General features: G+C 43.2%; 1 protein-coding gene across 4 annotated transcripts in view; it reads right to left on the reverse strand.

The window, feature by feature from the left end:
• Positions 1–16,089, reverse strand: part of NRG2 (neuregulin 2) — a 195,557-nt gene extending 179,468 nt beyond the window's left edge. For 3 of the 4 annotated variants that reach the window (XR_015167492.1, XM_086411963.1, XM_086411968.1), the window contains exons 1-2: positions 15,954–16,089; positions 14,744–15,514 (exon numbers count right to left, since the gene is read on the reverse strand). Coding sequence is in view for 3 of the 4 variants with exons in the window: in XM_086411963.1 (XP_086268089.1) it covers positions 14,744–15,514; positions 15,954–15,963 (781 nt within the window). In the remaining variant the exon portion in view is untranslated. Of the gene's footprint in view, positions 1–12,051; positions 12,139–14,743; positions 15,515–15,953 lie in introns of those variants that run through there. The other variant, XM_086411965.1, reaches the window with a different exon arrangement.
• Positions 16,090–20,621: the final 4,532 nt, after the last annotated feature.

The raw sequence follows: 20,621 nt of genomic DNA on the forward strand, positions 1-20,621 counted from the left end.
AGAAAGGTCAAAGGCAACGCCTCAAATAATCTCTGGGACTTGTTTCTGAGACCAGTCCCTTTCCATTAAAGAACAGTGACTCCTTTAGCCTGAAGAAGAGTGTCCCGCAGCAGCCTACAGGAAGCTCACAGTAGAGAAGAGCTTCTCTTGATAAGATTTGTAGGTATGGCTTTTGTCTAATGTAAGGAACCTTGATAAGATTCATAAGCAAACCACAGATTTTTAAAAAGAAGTATACTATAGGAACACTACCAGCTTAGACTAAAAGGGACCAAACAGAGCAAAATGAAAAGCCTTTGGGCCCCAAAATATCTACAAGTAGGAATCAAGCTGAGTGTACTGTTCAAATTTTCTATGTATTATGATGTTTTGACATCTTAAAAAACCATGTCTGGCTGGAGAGGGATTGCCCCTTCTAGGGCTACCCAATTCTTAGAAACAGCAAAGGACTCAGCCAGGAGCATGCCTTTGATGTGTAAACTAACCAGTCCAGAGCCCTGCCTCCTCCATCTGCCCTTTAATCATCCCAGGGCCAGGTACCAGGAAACCAGGGACCACCTCTATAACTTAGAGCCCACCAAAATCATTCAGACTAGCCAATGCTAATCTATTCACCCCGCCCTGACTTCCACTCTCCAAGGAAACTCCAATAAATTTCAACCTAATGTTTTGCTCTCGTTCCAGTCTTCTGCCACCTGACCAAAACTTGGTACTCCCCCTGTGACCCTGTGTGGCATGCAGGGACCCCCATCTCTAGGAGCAATGAGTACAGTAAACTTGTTCTTTTGTGTGCCTCTCCTAAGTCTCCTCCTCTTGTGGACACATTTGACTAGATACCACCTAAAAGAATACAGAACTGAGAAAACTGCTTAGCTGCAAACACAGACTACATTTTATGGAAAAGGAAGGATAATTAGAGGGCAACACCATGAGCCCATTGGGTAAATCCAAGAGCAGTGGACACTTATCCCCAGGCAACAGGACTGAGCCCTACTTGTGTGCCAGGCTGGATTTCAGAACTGCTATGGACCACGACTGCTGGCTCTTCTCTTTCTAAACGAGAACATCTACCCAGATAGAAGACTAAGGAGATATAACAACTAAATGTGATATGGGATCCTAGACTGGATCCTGTGTCAAGTAAAGGCCATTGATAAGACAACTGGCAAATTTTCAACAAGATCTAGAAATGAGTTAATAACATTATATCAATAGGATTAATTTCGTGGTTTTGATCATTTTATAGCTGTCTAATTTGGGGAAGCTGAAGAAAGAGGATCCTTTATATTTTTGTAACTTTCTTATAGATTAATTTACTTAAAATTTCAAAATTTTAAGTAAAAAATAAAGTCATTTAAAAACATTCAAGTATTACTAGTTTTTAAAAGGAGGCATCTGTAGCAGTTATCCTGTGTCTATACCACCATTGTATTGGAGGGCAAATGATTTATCTCTTTAGTTGACAGTCTTCAGGTCAAGAGGAACAGCATTAGAATTGCTGTCCCCAAAGAACCTCATGAAAGGAGTCTCATCTGCACCCGGATCTAATTTGGATGATGAGACCCTGGCTCTTGAGCCTGAACTTGATGCCATACAGATGAGACTTTTTGAGGGAGGAGGGTCTCGGTGAGGATGAGTTTTGTTTTGTTTTAATAAGTAAGTATACTACTACAATGGACTGTGAATGCAATGGCCAGGATGAGCATATTTTTCATGTGCAAGGAATATAAATAATTTGTGACCAGAGGGCAGACAGCAATGGTTTCAAAACATGTCCACAAATTCTTTGACAACCCTTCCATCAAGAGGTAAAGTCTAATTCTCCTCCCTTTGTATCTGGTCAAGCCTTGGTAAACTCTCTTCCAAGAAACAGAATGTGGTAGAGGTGATACTAGTCACCTCTGAGGCTAGATCATAAAAGACAATACAGCTTTTGCCTGGCAATCTCGTGGGATGCTCACTTATGCACCTTGCCACTATGTTGTGAGGAAACCCAGGCGAGGTTGGTCCCCAGCCTTCATTCCCAGCTAAGCTCCCAGATGAGAACCAGCCAGCATCAGTTGCTAGACATGTCAGAGAGGAAAATGGGAAATGACCCAGTCTCACCTACTGTTTGACTGCTCAGCTACCATCTGACCAAAAAATACATGAAAGACACTAAACTTCCTAGCTGAGCCCAGTCAATTCCCAGAACTATGAATAACAATAATGAATAAAGATTGCTATTTGAAGCCACTATATTTTAGGTTGGTTTGTTATGCTGCAATGGATAACTGAAACAACATGCCATAGGCAGTTGGAAACTGGAACTCAGCAAAATTAAGGGACTTTTTCCAAGTTCACATTGCTGGGAAGGAAGAGTCAGGATTTTAAGAAAATATCAGTCTGAATCCAAAGCCATTCTCTCTCAACTAACAATAAACATGACAATAATAGTAATTGTAGCTTGTCTGGATTGAATGTTTTCAATCTAAGCAGCCACCAATCTAAGCACTTTACATAAAGCAAACTTTAAAGTAAAAGTAACTCACTGAATCCTTATCACAATACTATGAGATAGGTATTACAATTAGCCCCACTGTACAGTTGAGGAACCTGAGACACAAAATGGTCAATCAACTTGCCTAAGGTTATTTGCAGGTCAGATGGTAAAGAATCCACCTGCAATGCGGGAGACCTGGGTTCGATCCCTGGGTTAGGAAGATCCCCTGGAGGAGGGCATGGCAACCCACTGCAGTATTCTAGCTGGAGAATCTTCATGGACAGAGGAGCCTGGCGGGGCTAATAGGCGACAGTCCATGGGGTCACAAAGAGTCGGACACAATTGAGTGACTAAGCACACACACATATATAGCTAATAAGTCACAGAGACAAGATTCACTCTTCACAGTTGGCTCCAGAACATTCGGCCTTAGCTACTACACTATACGGAGCTGAAATTTCAAAATGGATTAGGTAAATTGAGAAGAGAACCAAGGACGATCTGTTAGGAAACATAACCTTTACAAAATTCTGAAAAGAAAAAGAGTCAGTGATGGAAGGATCTGAGAAGGAAGGAGGAGAGGAGAGAACCAAACATTATATCTCCAAAATACTGGAGCAACCACAGCAGGATCCACAAACCAGCTTCAGTCTTTATGGTTGAACAGTCAGACACAAATGGGCATGCACGCATGTAGACAGCAGCACTACTAGCCCTTTCTACTCTTTCTCTGTCAGTGGCAATGCTCACCCCTACTCTGGAATTATGAGGCTGTTATTTAACTTAAGAGATGAGAAAAGTAAACTCTTATACTTTCTTTAAAAAACATGGTTCATGACCTTGGCCCAGTGAAGACCATCAAACCCACTGGACATGTGTGCATGTGTGCTAAGTCACTAAGTTGTGTCTGACTCTTTGTGACCCCATGGACTGTACCCTGCCAGGCTCCTCTATCCACGGAATTTTCCAGGGAAGAAACTAGAGTGAGTTGCCATTTCCTACTCCAGGGGATCTTCCCAACCCGGGTATTTTACCCCATCTCCTACATTGGCAGGTGGATCCATCAACAGGAAAGTCCAAACCCATTGGGAACCTTTATCAGCTTGATGTTTTCTTCCAGATACAGCACAAGTGATCCCTTCACAGAAGTAATGTAAAACCAAATGCTTTAATTCTTACTTCTGTACAACAAGCTCTGGCCTGGTGCAGACCCTTCACCAGAGGCCCTGAGGCGGTGACACCACAAAAGAGAAGCACAAAGTCCATCTTCTGTGTGGGCAAAGGTAGAAGCTGGGGTAAAACTGGCCAAGGTGAAAACAGTATCCCAAGGGAAACAGACTCAGCTCCAGCTCCCAGATGCCCTCTCAGTTAGCTGAGTGCAAACCACGAACAGTGGAAACCTACTAAGAAACAAAGACGGCAAACTCCCAATCTGAGGGCCACCCATGTGCCTCTCTTCACCCTACAAATTACATTCTTTCCCAGCAGCAAGGAGTGTCTCTCAGAGCTGGTTAAATCTTGCTCTGTCCGAAGTACTTTACGAGGCTCCATATCCTAGGATTTTCCCAGTATTGACCAGAATCACTTGGGCCAAGCCCCAGCGGTGCCATCTGAAAGGGTTTATTGTCAGTACTTGGCCAAGACAATTTAATCTAAATGTTACTAAGAGGCCAGTGAACGCTACTAGCCTTTTTGGAGAGAGCATTTTCTTTTGAAAATGAGACCTAAAAATATGGGGGAAGTTTTTCTTGGAAAAGCCCCATATTTTGTCTAAAAGAACTGGACTTAATAGAAATTTAGGCCAAGTTGTTAGGTACAGTTTTACCTGCATAGGTACCTATCTCTTGCCTTGTTCCTATTTTCCCACTAGGTCCATCAGACATAAAGTCCAAGGAAAGACTGGGAACTTTGTACTAGAAATTTCTGGAAACTTCTCTGCTTCTTGGCTGAGGGATGGCTGTTACATTTATGAGATAGCAAGTATGACAACAGGCCTACGTAGAAAGGCTGGAGCAAGATGGGATATGGTGGGGGGATAGAGTGCCAGGTAAGAGGGTCTCAGAAGTGAAACCCATCTAACAGACTGAAAAGGAAACCCTTTATGAGTGAGCAGTCAGACAGACTGCCTTTGGAAGCCCCAGTGTCCTTTGAAAGAAACTCTTCATTTGTGATCCTTGGTTTCACTCTGTAATAAATGAGTCATGTCATGGTGTGAGACTCCATTCTTCCTTTTAAAAACATTATTCTCTTTCAAATTATTATTATTTTTCTCTGAAATACAATCAACCAATGACATTGTTGGGAAAGCTGCAATGGACGCGGCCCTGCTGTTACTTTATTTCTCACTCAGAAACAGGAATTCAGACACAGCAGACCATCTACTTAATCCACCTGTTCTTTCCTGACTGCTAAATAAACTCTCTTCTCTAAAGCCATATAAAATTACTCCAGAGAAGAGCCATCAACTGGGTAGTGCTTGTGAAATTCATTAGTGGCTTAAGCAATATGGTGAGGAGCTATACTGAGATTATGTGTACGGCCACAGGCACTAGTGAAAAGGACTCTGACTTGAGGAAGCTGAGGGCCACAGCCTGCGACAAAGTGATGACTGAGAGCTCTTAGGAGCCCTGAGCTGGAAAAGAACTTGCTCTAGAGAGGACCCTCCCACCCACCCCCCCCCAGTAATTTAGCCAAGCAGATATGGCAGAAAATGCCTCGTTTTAAGGAAATGGCGAAAGAATGAACATACTAAAAGAGAGATATGAAGAAACACTGGGCTTCTACTCCATACACTTTCAGAAAAAAAGAATGATCCAAGAACCTGTACTGGCCTCCGGAAGCCCCCAAGCTGCCTAAAGGCAAAGAGGTACAACCACTCCCAATTTGCGATCTCAGTTTACCTCAGTAAGATGCCTCTTACTTCTTTAAGGTATTCAGCCTAAAGCATGAACCAGCCAGAGTAACGGAATCCAACTGGCCATTCCAGTGAGAGACCAGGAGAGGGAATATCCAAAAAGCTCACATGGCAAGTAAGACTGAAGAATTTTGCAGAATGCAAACGAACTAAAAGACAGGAATGAAACACAAGCAAAAATATTGACATGTATGAGGAAAACCATCTAGAGATAGTTCTAAAACTCAAGAACAGAATTACTCACAAGAAAAAGAAGAAACTATAGACTATCAAGGGAAAAAACAAAACAAAACCCTGAAACATAACAAAGCAGCAAAATTCTGCCTTTTATCCAAATGTCTGAAGATGTTTTCCATAGTTAGTCTAGTCCCTTAGCCTGAGCTGACATTTGAGGAATCTCAAAATCTATCTGGAACAAAGTGATCTTACTTTGTGATCTAAAGCAAAGGTCTAACTGCTCCCTTACTTAGCAATGGCCAGTAATCAAATACTTACAAAACCATATCTTAAGTTTCAGGCCCCAAAGATCTTATAATCAGGAGAAGGAGCTAAGACACTGACCCTAGCAAGATAATTAGCAGTCCATGGCATTAAATGATGTGTCATACAAGTGATATAGGCCATAAACACTAAAAGTCCAAGAATAAGAAAAAACAATACTTCTTGAGGTCAAGAATGTGTGGCCAGTCTAGGATCTGAGGGGTAATAATACCCAGCAGATATTTAGAGGATGCAGAGTCTTTGTTCTAAAACATTTAAGAAGCAAAGCTTCATACTTCCAATGGGTTCCAATGGGTGCCACACATCAATTAATTAATTAAAATTAAACCCCACAAGCTCCCCAAATGCCACCTCTTACATGCCACCACCTGTACCCTCTCTGACCCAAGACAGCCACCAGACCCAGCCCAGCCCAGTGTAGAAACAAGGAAAGAAAGAGTATGAATGATTCAGTGTAAACCCATCCCCAACTCTGGAAACCCCCAAATCAAATCAGGATGAATCAGGAACCTGCTTTCTTTGAAAGAAAAAAGGACGCTTTCAGCCATTTTCCAGGGACTTTCAGCAACTCCTCCTAACAATACAATTTAAGATAAGACCTGTCAAAGTAAAAGAGCAGCCTGGCAGGACTCCTGAATGTGAACCCTTGGTTGACCCCACAAGCATGATGAAATTTTGAAAGGGTCAATTTGGAGTCTGAGTCTTAGTCCTCCCATTGGTGAAACAGAGAAAAGCAGTTTCTATCCATGGGCTTCTCAAAAAATTGACTACATAGACCCATGGACACATTAAAATTTGTAGTCTAGTTGGGACCTCCATAGGCCCAGCATTCATATCCTGGAGTCTCATGGGCTTCCCTACAATGAGACCACAGATATAATACAGTTGTCACTAAAAATTTCTCCCCTTGTCTGCCTCCAGTCCTCCAGAACTTAGTATTTTCACTTACTAGTTGCTCACGTTGGTCTAAGTTAAGAAGATTTTGTTGATAACACTTATTGAGCAAGTGCTGTATTAATTATTTTACATGCATTATCTCATTTAATACTCATAGCAATCCTATTATGAGCAATCACTATCACCATTTATAGAAAACTGAGATACAGAATGTAATATGCCCAACATCACCTAGTCACAAAATGTACAAGATGGTTTCTGAACTCAGGTTCACTTGGCTGTACAGCACAAACTCTCAGTCATTACACTATAGTTAGCAGACTTTTTCTTTTTAAAAGAAGAAAAACCTTCAGCTAACATCCTTAATAGTGAAAGTCTATAAATGTTTTCCCCCAAAGAATAGGACAAGGATGTTCATTTTCATTACACTTATTCAACATTATACTTGGCAGTTCCAGCCAGTGGAATAAGGCAAGAAAAAGAAATAAAGGCAAACAGATTAGAAAGGAAAAAGCAAAGCTGTCTCTTATTCACTGACAATATAGTCATGTACATAGAAAAAAATCCTTAGTAACTCTACCCCCCTAAAAGGGTTATTCAAGTGAATAAGTGAATTTATTAAGGTCACAGGATACAAAGTCAATATTTTAAAAATTGTTTTTCTATATGCTAGCAATGAATTTAAAAAAAACAATTTTTTTCTATATGCTAGCAATGAATAGGAGAAGGCAATGGCACCCCACTCCAGTACTCTTGCCTGGAAAATCCCATGGACAGAGAAGCCTGGTAGGCTGCAGTCCATGGGGTCGCTAAGAGTTAGACACGACTGAGCGACTTCACTTTCACTTTTCACTTTCACGCATTGGAGGAGGACATGGCAACCCACTCCAGTGTTCTTGCCTGGAGAATCCCAGGGATGGCGGGGCCTGGTGGGCTGCCATCTATGGGGTCGCACAGAGTCAGACATGACTGAAGCGACTTAACAGCAGTAGCAGCAGCAGCAGAAATGAATAAGTGGAAAACAAAATTAAACAAAAATGCCATTTACAAAAGCATCCAGAAAACGTGAAGTACTAAGAAAAAATATGTAAAAGACTCATTTACTGAAAACTACAACACATTATTGAGCTGCTTTTAACCTAAGCCTTCAAGTACTACTTCCATAATTACAAATAAACTCATCAGTCTAGCACTCAAGGTGGGTGGAAATATCATTCTAATTTACCTCTCTAGATCCTGTGCCCATTTGTCCCTTTCTTCCTGGTTATTTTGTATACTACATACATGCCCCTCTGCTACTGAGAATGCTATTCTGCTTATAGGAATTGATTTAATCAATTAGTTCATCTCTATCCATAAACCACCTCCACCTCATCTATCTGACTCTTAAAATCCCATCTCAAACTACTTATCAAAGAAACTTTAATCCTCTAACCAAATCTTTCTTTTATGACTCTTGCCCTCCTTCCAAAAGCACTACATTGGTATATCTTATGGCATTTACCATATGCTAGATTGAATTACTGTTACATCTTTGTACTTTTAGATTATAAGCTCCTTGGTGACAGGGACTGTGTCTGATGTAGCTCCCCTAAAGTATCTAGTTCTTTACACAGAGCATACATTCCAATACTTGTTGAAGCAAACACTTGAAAGATGGAAATGAAAGGAAGTTCTTTTAGTAATAATACAACCTCTAGGATACCAAATTGCATCACTGTCACAAATTAATAATGTCCTGACTTTCCCATGGGCTGGACCAGGTATTTAGCCATGTGGTAACCTTACTCTCATTCAATCCTAAGTAATGTTAGTTCAGCTTGGCTTCTGTTTGGACCAACATCAAGATCAAGACCAAGTAAAACATCCTAGCCTAGAGGACAGACAGATCCTCAATCTGTACAAACAGACGAGTGAGGGAAAGAGGTGGGGAAGCCAAAGTCCTCAGTACAAGGCAGGAAACAAAGGAAAAAGAGAACCATTAGAGACTCTGTTTCAGAAGAGAGAATAAAAAGAAACCTGAACATCACATCTTGGGGGTCTATGGTGCTAATGGAATAAGGAAACTCTCTAGGATACCTGTGTCTCTGCTACTCTGGAAACATCGGCAAGGGCAAATGGAATGTTAACTGCCCCCAGCCCCACCCCAGGAGGCAAGCAGCACAATCAGGTTCTGAGCTGAGGCACAGACAAGAGCTACAGGCTCTGTCCCAGAGAAGGTCCCTGGAGAGGCTGTTTGGATCTCACTGCATGTACAGAGCAGGAAGGGAATGTTACTGTAGAATGGAGCTTGCATGCCACATTCTGCCAGCAGCAACTAGCCAGAGCAAGAAGGCTCCTTAACTCAACCTCATTTCATAATTACCAAAAACATCACAGCTGATTAGCACCAAAAGCTCTCAGTCAGTGTGACTCTCTGTCTTCTGATCCCAGGCTGGCAAAAGCTTCCCAGCTCTTGATGTGGGTACAGCACATCCTCTTTCATGTCATACTAAAGCCTTTTAATCATCCTCCAGGCTTGCTTCAGTTCCTACAGGCTTGCTTGAAACGCTGCTCACCAAGATCATCCATGTGTACTGTTGTTTTTAAAGGAGTCTACTTGAATTTCACATGACAGTCATTTTTCCAAACTTGTCATAATGCCCAATGTTCAATTCATTTACTGTCCCAATTTTCTAAAGAGTTCCCTATATCATCTCTTGAAATTCAATGTACATATTCCAATAAGTAAGTGGGAAGGATTAATTCACAGGAAACAAGTAAGACAAAAATCCCCATTTCACACACATCCTTCCAAACTCAAAATTTGGAGGGAAATTACTTTTACTTTTGGCGTAAATTATACTAACAACACCTCAGATCCTGAAAAGAAAGTTCTAAGAACAAGTGTCAAAGACTACACAGGGGAAAATTCACTGATACTGAGATCATCATTCCTTTTCCAAGTCAGTGTTCTGTGCCACTAACTGCCGTGTGCCACTAAGCCAACAGGCTTTAGAGGGTTAAGAATACCCAATGTTTAGGTTTGCATATTTGCTTTAAACCCTACTTTTCCAAATGGCAATTCTTTGATCCTCTGAAAATTTAACACTACATTCAAGTCAGCTACCTTAAACGTACTTCAAGATTGTATTCGAGTGGCCCATTCACTGTGGATTCCTACCAGCTTTACACGAATATGGTCAAAATCAAATTCTTTCTCAGCAACTGGGGTCTTTGGCTTCTAAATGAGAATTAAAGCAATCAGGCACTGTGGAGTTTTCTCTACCCATATATGGGATCATGTGATTTCCCACACGGACACTATTGTGAGATGACCTACCAAGAGTGCAAACAGCAGCAACTGCTATGTGAGTAGAGCTGCTGCCCTAAAGCTCAGTGACAAACCTCTGCATCTTCCTTTGAGCATCTCAATTAAGACTCACTCACAAAATGCACTGTCATGGAAAACCTCTTAATGGCAAAGTATCTGAAAAATAAGTTGGTATTTTTATTCCTTACCTTAGGGTTATATTTGTAAGGCAGGATACTGGTTGAGATCTTGAATTAGGTTTAAAAAAAAGTTATATATATACTACTGGGGAAGAATTTACCATAACATTGACTTAATGGAAAAATTAACATTCTCCATCTGTTAAGAAAAAATACAAGATTACTTTGAAAAATATTTTGCTTGTAGGGAAATACACATTTCAAGATACGTAATAATTGCCTAAGATCTGGGTAGCTGAGGACAGGGGAAAAGAAGGAAACTTTTCGCTGTATATTCTTGTGTGCTTTCTAAATTTTGAGCCATATGAAGGTTTTACATATTCAAACTATATATAAATCTTATAAGAGAAAAGTTAATGACATGTTTGCTATTAGAAAATGAAATTAAAATATCCCAGATAATAAAAGATAGTTAAGAGCACTGGGACCAAGAAGAAGTTAGTCACCTACTTAGTTAATATACCACCCCCTCTAGCTCCCAGATCTTTTGTTAATTCAAGCTGATAGTTATTTCTGTTCAGACATGGGAGTTGGGGGAGGTGATAAACTGCCCTCTAAAAAAAAGGGGGAGTCTTCTCCAACAAGATGTAGATTCTCCACAAATCCCATTAACACTAATCAGCATAATGATTAAGCACATTGTGGTTAAGTACTCTAGTTGATAACAACTCCTTAAGAAAAAAAGGTTCCCATAGCGACAGGTATGGGCTTATCATCAAACTCAGCTTTTCAGCACCAGACTTGGTGTCACAGATAGGAGAAATAAGACTGGTTCAGTATTAATCTGGAGGCCTGCTTTTTGAACTTCACTTGACTTCACCCATTCAAAAGACACTTATGAGAATCCCTCTGTAAACCAGGGGCAGTACCAAATATTGAAGGGCAGGAAAGGAGAAAGACCTCAAAGATAAGATATGGTTCCTGCCCCAAGAATCCCTATCGGCTGAGAAACACAGCCACTGAAAGAAATAATGACATTATAATGATAATTCTACCCTTAAATCTATAACCAAGCCTGTCCTCACTACTAGGACCGGTCAGTTTCTAATCTACTTTCACTTTCCCATCTTCTAGCTGCAGCACAGCTGGGTTTCCAGCTGGCTGGGGAAGAAAAGATTCTTTAAATAAACAGCATTTTAAAAATATGCAGTTGCTTTTGCTATACTGAATGTTGTGGACCACCTTGCTCTAATATGTGAATCTGAGTGCCACATTAATTTAAACTATTCTAAAGAACATAAAGATCCCTAGGAATACACCTTTTCTATCTTTAACAACAAAGTACACTATATGTTGGAAGAAAAGGCCAATTCAGAAAGCCCCAAAGGAAGAATGATTTTTCTTTAAAAAAAAAATTATATTTATTGCATCTATTTAATAATGAAACAATTTAAAAGCCATATACATATAGGAGAGCAACAAGAAAGGGTGTGATTAAGCCAAAATATATGCAACCATCATTAAAAATGCAGGACTATTTGCAGAACAGGATGCTTTCATAGCATTGTACAGAATTTCTAACCCCTGAGAGTCCTTTTCGAATCTTTTTCCTGTCCTTCCCTCAGAAGGTGCAGAAAACACATCCCTGTATGTAGTCTTCTGAGAAATGCAAAGATTTTACTCCACTCTTTACCACCAGAGGTAGTAATTTGGGATGAATGATACACATTAGATCTATAAAAAAGGCCTCTGGCAAATACTGCTATTCCAGGAGGATTTCACAGGCTTCAAGTCAACATTTCATACTTGTGGTAAAATTACTCACTTGTGAAGACCTTCATCTCTCCATAGGGTACCTTGTCCCCAGATCCTGGCCCACCAAAATACAGCTTTCTGAAATATCTCCCTAGGAACCATACCTCCCAGAACCCAGACAGTTCAGAGCTGAAACTGACTAAACAAAGTAACAATTCAACCACAGTTGCTCAATATAATGGCCATGATGACAGTTTCCAGGTGCCAGTTTCCCTATTTTGCAATGGGCAGATCTGCTCCAAGGAGAAAATGTTCCCAATGACCCTTTGGCCCAGAGGGTTTTCTTTAGACATAGAAAACAGAAAATGAATTTGTTAGTTATTTCCTGCTGAACACAAGGAAGGTGTTGTGGTTAGTTAAAAGGATTTGCTTCCTTATTTAATATACCATTACTAGTGCATGTTTTCTTTAAAAACATTGTAGAAAATAAGAAAATGCAGTTTATGCTCTTCTGTCATATTATCACCAGTTCCACACGTTTTCTCCAGAAAATGTCCTTTAATTTCTAATCTCCTTACCTAAAGCTCCCCCCAACCTGATGAGTATCTATTTACCATCAATTCAAAGCAAAAATTTTTGTATTCTAAAATGTTTACTCCCATACATGTTCCTGCCCCTTGATAATCTGTGATGTGAGGGCCTTCTCATGAGCAGTGCTTGCAGCCCTAAATTTACCTTTCTGAGAACTACATTACACATGCTATGTTTACGAGATGATCGCAACCTAAAAGTGGACTATATTTCTGACCCCGAGGTCTTTCATGATCTCCACATTCAACTATTAAGCTATTAAACACTCACTAAAACAAACAAGGTATAACTGAAGGAAGAAGGGGGAACAGAGGAGCAAGACAGGGGATGATGACCACTGGGGCTTGGTGCACCAGCTGGGGATTAGGTGGTGATGTACACAGTGCTCACTCAGGAGCAACTCACTGAAAACCCAAACAGAAGCTGTCCTTGGACAAGGTTCAATAAATGTTTTTACTATCTATTTCTCGCTGCATAATACAGTTCCACAGCTCCCCCAAGGAATCTCAGGGGGAAAAAAAAAATCACTTAACAGAATAAAAAATTAGAAATTCTTAACTGGTCTCAACTTATCATAAAATGTTTCAGAGCATAAAACCAACATTAAAGAGCAGTCAACAATATTCCTCAGAACAATGTCAGAGACAGAAACTGTTGTTATCACCAAAAGTTTCTTTCTTCCTTAAGACACTGCAAGATTCTTCTGATTAAAGTGATCACAGTTTAACATAATACCTAGATATAGTCCCACCACAAATTAAAATTTGTCTTCTGAAGGACAGGGGCAGGGAGGGGGCGGGGGACATGCGGTAGAAAAGAAGCTTCCAAAAGTCAAAGGCATTGATCTAGAAAGATGAGGGCAGCAAAACTTCCTCTGAGCTGTTACACATTCTTTGCTACTCAGTCTTATTTACACTACTCAGAAGCAGTTGGTAAACTAGTAAATATACCAATTTCTATGACAGACCAGGGTATCTATCACAATTCAGTGACTGCACAGCTCAGACGCACACTGCAAACATCAAATTCAGCTTCAGTTGGGACGAAATGAAACCCCAATATGAATAAGCACAAGACAGGCTAACACCAAACACTCCAGTCCAGCCACAGTTTGGTTTGAAATAGCTTCCTGAGAAGTAATTACTGGATTCAGGGACAAAGAGGAAAAGATCTTAAACTGACATTTCTTTGACTCTTGACATGGGAGACTCCATTCCCAGCTGCACATATCGACAGACTTCAGTGTTGTTTCTCATCACCTGCATTCCTGTGCAGCACCCAACATCATAAAGATGAGATATGCAGTCAACACATCCTGCGCGGTAAGATGTCAGAGCTGAACTTCCCAGCATTCAGGAGAAGTTACTCTATTTCACCCGTCATCACAAGCAACTGACCTAGGAAGATCTCGCAGAAACAGCCAAAACAGCTGTCTGCTCACTAGTACTGGAGGTTAAGAGAGGGCTGTGCAACCAGCTCAGCAAAGACAAGCAATCACGACGGAGGAAAACAAAACAAAACAAAACCCTGAACCACATGGGGGACAGAAAACAGTAGCAGAAAAAGTCCAACTCTGCCTGCGCCAGCCAGCGGTGTGGATGAGCTGAGCCCGAAGCCCAGGAGAGGAAGGAGGGGGCGGGGGCCATCATTCCCTAGGAGAACTTGTAAGCGGAGGCCTTCACAGCCTGGGAGTCTGCCCAGCTGCTCCTGCAGACCCTGCCAGCCTGGGCAAGGCAGGCCCTTGGGAGCAGAGCGGGCAAGGCCTCCGAGGGTCACTCCTGACTCACTGAGCTTCGGGCCAGCAACACGCGGACCTCTCCGTTTTTCCTGCCGCTACTGGGCTATGATGGCAGCTTTCCAGCCCCACATGCCATACATCAGCCGCAGATCCCTGCTGGCACAGGCCAGCGCGTCCCCCCGCCCCCCAGCCCTGGCACACTTCGAGCCTAATCTTCTTTCTCCCCAATACCAACCCCGTCACCCACCATTCCAAAAGCCCTGCTCAGGGGCAGCCCCACCACCAGTTCTCCCGCCACCCCCCACCCCCACCCCTCACCAGCGGCCCCGGGCGCTGCCAGGCCCGGGCACCTGCAGATACCTCCCGCCCCACCCCCATCTTCCACCACCTCGCCCCTCCCCCCTTTCTCCAGCAGAGAGAGGGGGCAACTCACCGCAGTCAGTGCACAGGATCTTGCCCACCTCTTTCTTGAGGTTTTTGCCGTTGGTGTTGAGAGGGGCAAAGGCTGTCTTAAAGACCAAGGGCTGCTCCGTGGGCTCCAGGAAAAAGATATAGCGCTGGTTCCTTTCGAGCGGCGCACAGGAGCCCACGCTGATCACCTGCTCGCGCTGCAGTCCCCCGCTCCGGAGCGGCCACTTGTCCAGCACCTTCACCAGCGCCACCCGACCCGAGGCGGGCGGCTCGCGGGTGCTGTTGGAGCTGGAGCCGCCGCCGGCCGGGGCCAGCCCCTGTACCTTGCCCTCCACCACCACGGGCGCCTTGTACGCCTGGTCCTGCACCGACTTGAGGCTAGGCGAGTAGCAGGCGAGTGACACACCGAAGAGCAGCATAGAGAAGCCGGGGGCCGGGTCGCGCCTCATGCCTCCGGCGGCTGCGGCTCGCGAGCGGGCGGCGGCTCTCCGGGCTGCGGGGCTGCGGAGCTGCGGCTGTTGCGGCGGCCGCGGCTTTGGGGGCGCAGCGGGACGAGAGATGCTGCTGCTGTTGATGTGGCTGCTGCTGCTCCTGCCGCTCTCGCCGCTGCTGCCGCTGCTGCTGCTGCTCCTCTCGCTGCTGCTGTCGCTGTAGCTGCTGCACCGAGCCTTCTCCACTGGCGGCGGCGGCGGCAGCGCTAAGCAGCAAACCTGCCGCATCTGGCCAGGCCATTTGGGGGGCTCCGCCGCTCCGCCGCCGCCGCCGCCGCCTTGGGAGGGGAAACCAGAGCCCGCTGGAAAACCGGAAACAGCGTAACGTTAGCGCCCAGTAGCCCTCCACCGGCGGCCCGGGGAGGTGGCCCAGCTAGGGCATGGGGGCAGGCGGCGAGCGGGCCGAGATGCGCAGCGCGGAGCGGCGCAGCGCTCCCACCCTGCGCGCCGGGACCGGGAGGAGGATGCGGAGGATGGGACGTCCTCCCACTTGCTCTCTCGCGCCCCCTCTACCCCCGAACCGAGTAGGGAGCGCGGCTTCTGCAGGGGAAGCTTGGGACTGCACTGCTTTAGTGCCCAGCTTCAGGCCCCGCAGGGAAGCGGGAGGAATCGTGCTACCCTGTGCTTTGGGGATTTATGGGCAAGACAGTGGGGGTAGTGCGTGAGCAGAGGGCGGGGTAGAGGTAGCAGATTCTGGTACCGTCCTATGAAGGTGGGAGTAGGACACAGGGTGTACCCTACCTTTGGACATCGGCTGTGGGAGCCAGGGAGATGCCACGGCCCGGGTGACTGACCTGCCTCCTGGGTTGTATATTCCCTTCCCCGGCAGGACCCTAGGGGCCAGTCCCTAATTGAGCCCACGGGCTTGGCCCTCCACCGCCTGCTGAGTGGCTGGAGATTCGAGTCAGCTGGGGAGGATCCCAGCCCCGTCATTTGGGGGAAGAGTTGAGGCTATATGGAGTCTTGGCTAGGCGTTGGGGCCACCCAACCAGGGGTGGTGGTTAACAGAGGGTCCAGCCTCTAAGTCTCTGGGCTTTCTCCAGCATCCAGGCAGAACCAGGCTGCATGCTACACAACCTCATTACCTTCTTCTTTTTTTCCCCCTTAAAGCCACTCCCTAAGGAGGTGGGGGCTTCTTGGGAGCCAACCTGAGAGCCAGAGACGGTCAGGGCCAGAGCTACCCCCACAGGAAATGGTTTCTTTCTCAAAGATCGATGCTTGCAAGAGGCAGGAGAGTTTGCTTCACTGAAGCCAGCATCTGATTTTAAAAAGCAAGTTAAGGATCCTTTCTCACTCTATCATTAAGGATCCAGAGAGTTTTTAATACCCAGCTATGTCCTTGAAGGATACGGGAGCTCAGGAATTCCAGTAAGGTCTTAGAGAATCTTATCCTCGACTGAGGACTGCAGGAAACCAGCCGGAGGACGGAGGACGTCTAACTTGAGCTGGGAATGCTATTCTGGAAAGGGAGGAGGGAGCTAGAGCTTTCCCTCCTAGCTAAGAGACATTCCAAACTTAACATACTCAAAGCCAACATCATTATTTCTCCCACTCAACTCCAAATTCCATGTAATTATTAAGGGAACCATTTTATACTTGGCCAGCCAACCCAGCACAGTAAGACCCTCAGTCTCATTTTATTATCCCTTATCCAACCAACCTTTAAGTCCTTCGCCTCTACCTTTTTAAAAAAAATCCCTACCTTTTAAAAAGCCCCTACCTTAAAAAAAAAAAAAAAAAAAAAAACATTTATCTAGTTCCTTTGCAACTCTGTGTGAATACCTGAGGTGCAGGTGTTCCTCATCTCTTCCCTGACCACCGCAAAGCCTTCTAACCGGTTTCTACACTTTTCACCTCATCACTCTCCTCCAGTTCTACCACTGCCAGAGTGATCTTCTAAAAATAAAATATAAATATGATTTGGCCATGCCACTGCCCTCAGGAGTAAAGTCCAAACTCTCCAGCATGGCTCTTCATGGGTTCCTTCTACATAGTCAGTTCAATCCTCTGGGAGCCAAGCCTCTGCCCTAGCAATCCTCAGCACTTTGTGCTGGTTCTGGGTGTGCTCTGGCCGTGATGTCTCTTGTATCCAAGAAGTCACAGCTCTGCCTTGTCCACTTGGAAAACTATTCTAGCTCTAAGGCCCAGCTCAGCAGTATGCCTCATCCCTCCCTGGCTATGTGTGTACCACCATCCCCACCACCAGACACACACAAGAGAGGAAGCTAAGCCCTTCCTCTTCTGCACTACCAAGGGCCATGTACGTATTACTATTATGGCAAAGACCTGTACTGTACTTCAAGCAGCTATTAATAGGTCTGCTTTAGACCCATCAGGCCGAGCACCTTAATGGCAGGGACTTATCCTATTAGTCTTTGGATGCCAAAGGGGCCCCCAACACAGTGCCTGGCATAGAGTAAAGATCAGCAAATCCTCAGAAGGAAGGAAGGTAGGAATTATTGAATGGAAACTCAGCTCTCTTAAAGGCATCAAGCCCATCTTATTGACCCCTTCAGTGTCTCCTTTTCTGTTTTCAGCCATCATAGCTATAAGGAAGATTACTAACTCCACCTTCTCATTTTTTTCAATGGAAGAGACAATCCCAGGGAGGAAAAGGAGATTACTCAAGATCACACACAGCCAAGATTGTACTCAATCTTCTGTTTCTGAGACCAGAGTAGTCAGAGTACCAGTGGAGAGCTTGCATTCTAGGGTCAAGAAGTGCTGGGTTTCATACCAATTTTGTACATTATTAATTTGGGCTTGACTCTATTTCCCTCTCTAGGGCTTAGCTTCTTTATTCATATCATAGGGATCATACTGAGGTCTACCTCACAAACTGTTTTTTGCTCATTATGTACTTAGTTCAATAAATATCTGGCTGAGTGTCTCTTCTGTGCCAGGCACCAAAGCCTAGGACTCAGTGGAAATACTGCAGTGAGCCGAACTGACACTGTCCCCACCCCCAAAGCTCTTACTCCATCTGGGGAGACAACAGCAAACAAGCAGGTGAATAGGTAACTGTCCTGATGGAAAAAAAAAACAAACAAACCAGGATGAGATAATAGGAAATGATGGGAAAAGGGGAGAGGATAGGTCTTCTTGGATAAGGGAAGGTTTCTCTGAGGAGATAACATTTAAACTAGGATTAGAAGGATTTGAAGGATGTGGATTATGTGAGATAATAAGTGTAAAGTGCTTAGAACAATGTCTGGTGTAGAGTAAGGGCCAAAATTAATGCTGAATGTTATTGATATTTTACTTATACCAGTGTGTAAGTAATCTCAGAGCTGAGACTCTCTATGTGGTATGTAGTTATTGCACACTAGGACTTTCTGTATATTAAAAATGCAATGAAATTTTGCAATACTAGATGCCAGTGTAATGAATAAAAATACATATTCTATCTCTTTTTTTTCACATATCCATTTTCAAGTATAACATGACATGGTTAAGTATGCAGAAGCGTGCAACAGGTGAAGAAAAGTGGCAAGATATGCTATCATTTGATCTTTTCTTAAAGGACAAATAATTGAAAAAACATTAATAAAAGATAAATACATAAATATTTGTAGATTCTAGATTACCTTTGAGTGGACACAGCAGAAATGGAAACAATAGTATTTTTCTGGAGAAGGGCAATAGAGGAATGGTGTGCAAGAATACTTTTCATGATGTTCCCTTTTGTACCTTGTGAATTTTTTATCACATTCATATAACATCTATTTAAAAAAATGTTAGATCTTCTAATCATTTTTAGTGGTGCTTATTTTTTTGTCATGCATTTTCTAAATCAAAAGCTACTGAAAGTAGAACTATTATTTTATGGAATTTCTTGAAAATTTTTTTAACTTTAAAATAAGATTCTGGTGCTAAAAAAAGGGGGTTGAGAATTATTGCACTATAATCTTATCTTCTTTAGAATACAAAAATGTTTTGAGATCCCAACAGTCCACTAGAAATCCTGCGGCCACAGAGGGTGGAGACTTAGGCAGAGATTTCTAAAATGAAGAGATGTCCTTGTCCAGATTTCCCCAAGGTGTGGTGTGTGTGAGCTTTCAGAGTTAACATCAGCCATTTAGTAAAGGAGATCAGGGTGTCTGGTTTGCTAGGACAGTTCGATTCTCTTCTGGCTTTTCCTTAGGGATCAAAGTGAATTGGTACACAGTCTTCAAAAGTAAAGCTTGATATTCTGAACATGCTAGCTCTTCAGTGTAATTCAATAATTGCTTGTCAAAATAATAATAGCTACCATATTTAAATGCCCCCTGTGGGACTTCCCTGGTGGTCCAGTGGCTAAGACTCTGAGCTCCCAATGCAGGGGGTCCAGGTTCCATCCCTGGTCAGGGAACTAGATTCCATGTGCCACAACTAAGAAATGGTGCAGCCAAATAAATGATCTTTTAATAACAAAAATTGTTTTAATTTAAATGGCCCCCTGTATGTTAGGAATTTCGTGTTTCCTAAAGCCATGCCCCCAACGACTTTGCATTTCAGAAACTGAAGAGATTTACAGAGGTTTCATAACTTGCCCAAGCAAGCAGTGTTGGGATGCCCGTTCAGGCTTGCTTTGTGTTCAACACCACCATGTCTCTTTGAGGAAAGGAGTCTTACAGCCTCCCTTTCACTGTCATCTGAGAGGTCGCCAGTCTCTCTAAAATACTTCCACCAATGTCAGACTATCTGAAATCTATGACACTGGAGAGCAGATGGTTTAAGCATCAGTTAAAAAAAAAAAATGAGGAAAACTGAGACTCTGAGAGAACCTGTGACTGTCCCAGGATCACAAGCTACGGATAGGGCCAAGGTTTCTCACAAATCCAAGCTCACATTTTGAGGCTTTTTTTTTTGCAGGGGGCGGGGGGGGTTCTTTTTTTTTCTTCTGTACTTATTTTTCTTTATTGATATAATATAATTAACCAAGTTGTCATATATTTAAAGTATACAATATGATACTATGATACCTGTATACATTGTGAAAGGATTCCTGCAATTGAGTTAATATTAGCATTTCCATCACCTTTTATATTCCCCCCCTTTTTTAATGAGAACATTAAGTTCTACTGTCTTAGCAAATTTCAACTATAGAATAATTATTAACCATGGTATACATTATATTCTAAGAGCACATTCATGTTATAACTGAAAGTTTATACTCTTTCCTACCAACCTCTCCCCGTTTTCCCTCACTCCTCAGCCCCTGGCAGCCACCATTTTATTCTCTGTTTCTATGGTTTTTTTTTTTTGTTTGTTCGTTCTAGATTTTAAATATAAATGATACCATGTAGTATTTGTCTTTCTCTGCCTGGCTTATTTTACTTAGCATAGTACCCTCCATGTTCATCCATGTTGTCACAAATGGCAGGATTTCTTTCTTTTCTTTCAGGCTGAATAATATTCCATTTTTTA

This window comes from Bos grunniens, chromosome 7 (assembly GCF_055505025.1).
Source record: "Bos grunniens cultivar Pamir isolate PY7600 chromosome 7, Bosgru_T2T1.0, whole genome shotgun sequence".
In the NCBI taxonomy this organism is placed as follows: Eukaryota; Metazoa; Chordata; class Mammalia; order Artiodactyla; family Bovidae; genus Bos; species Bos grunniens.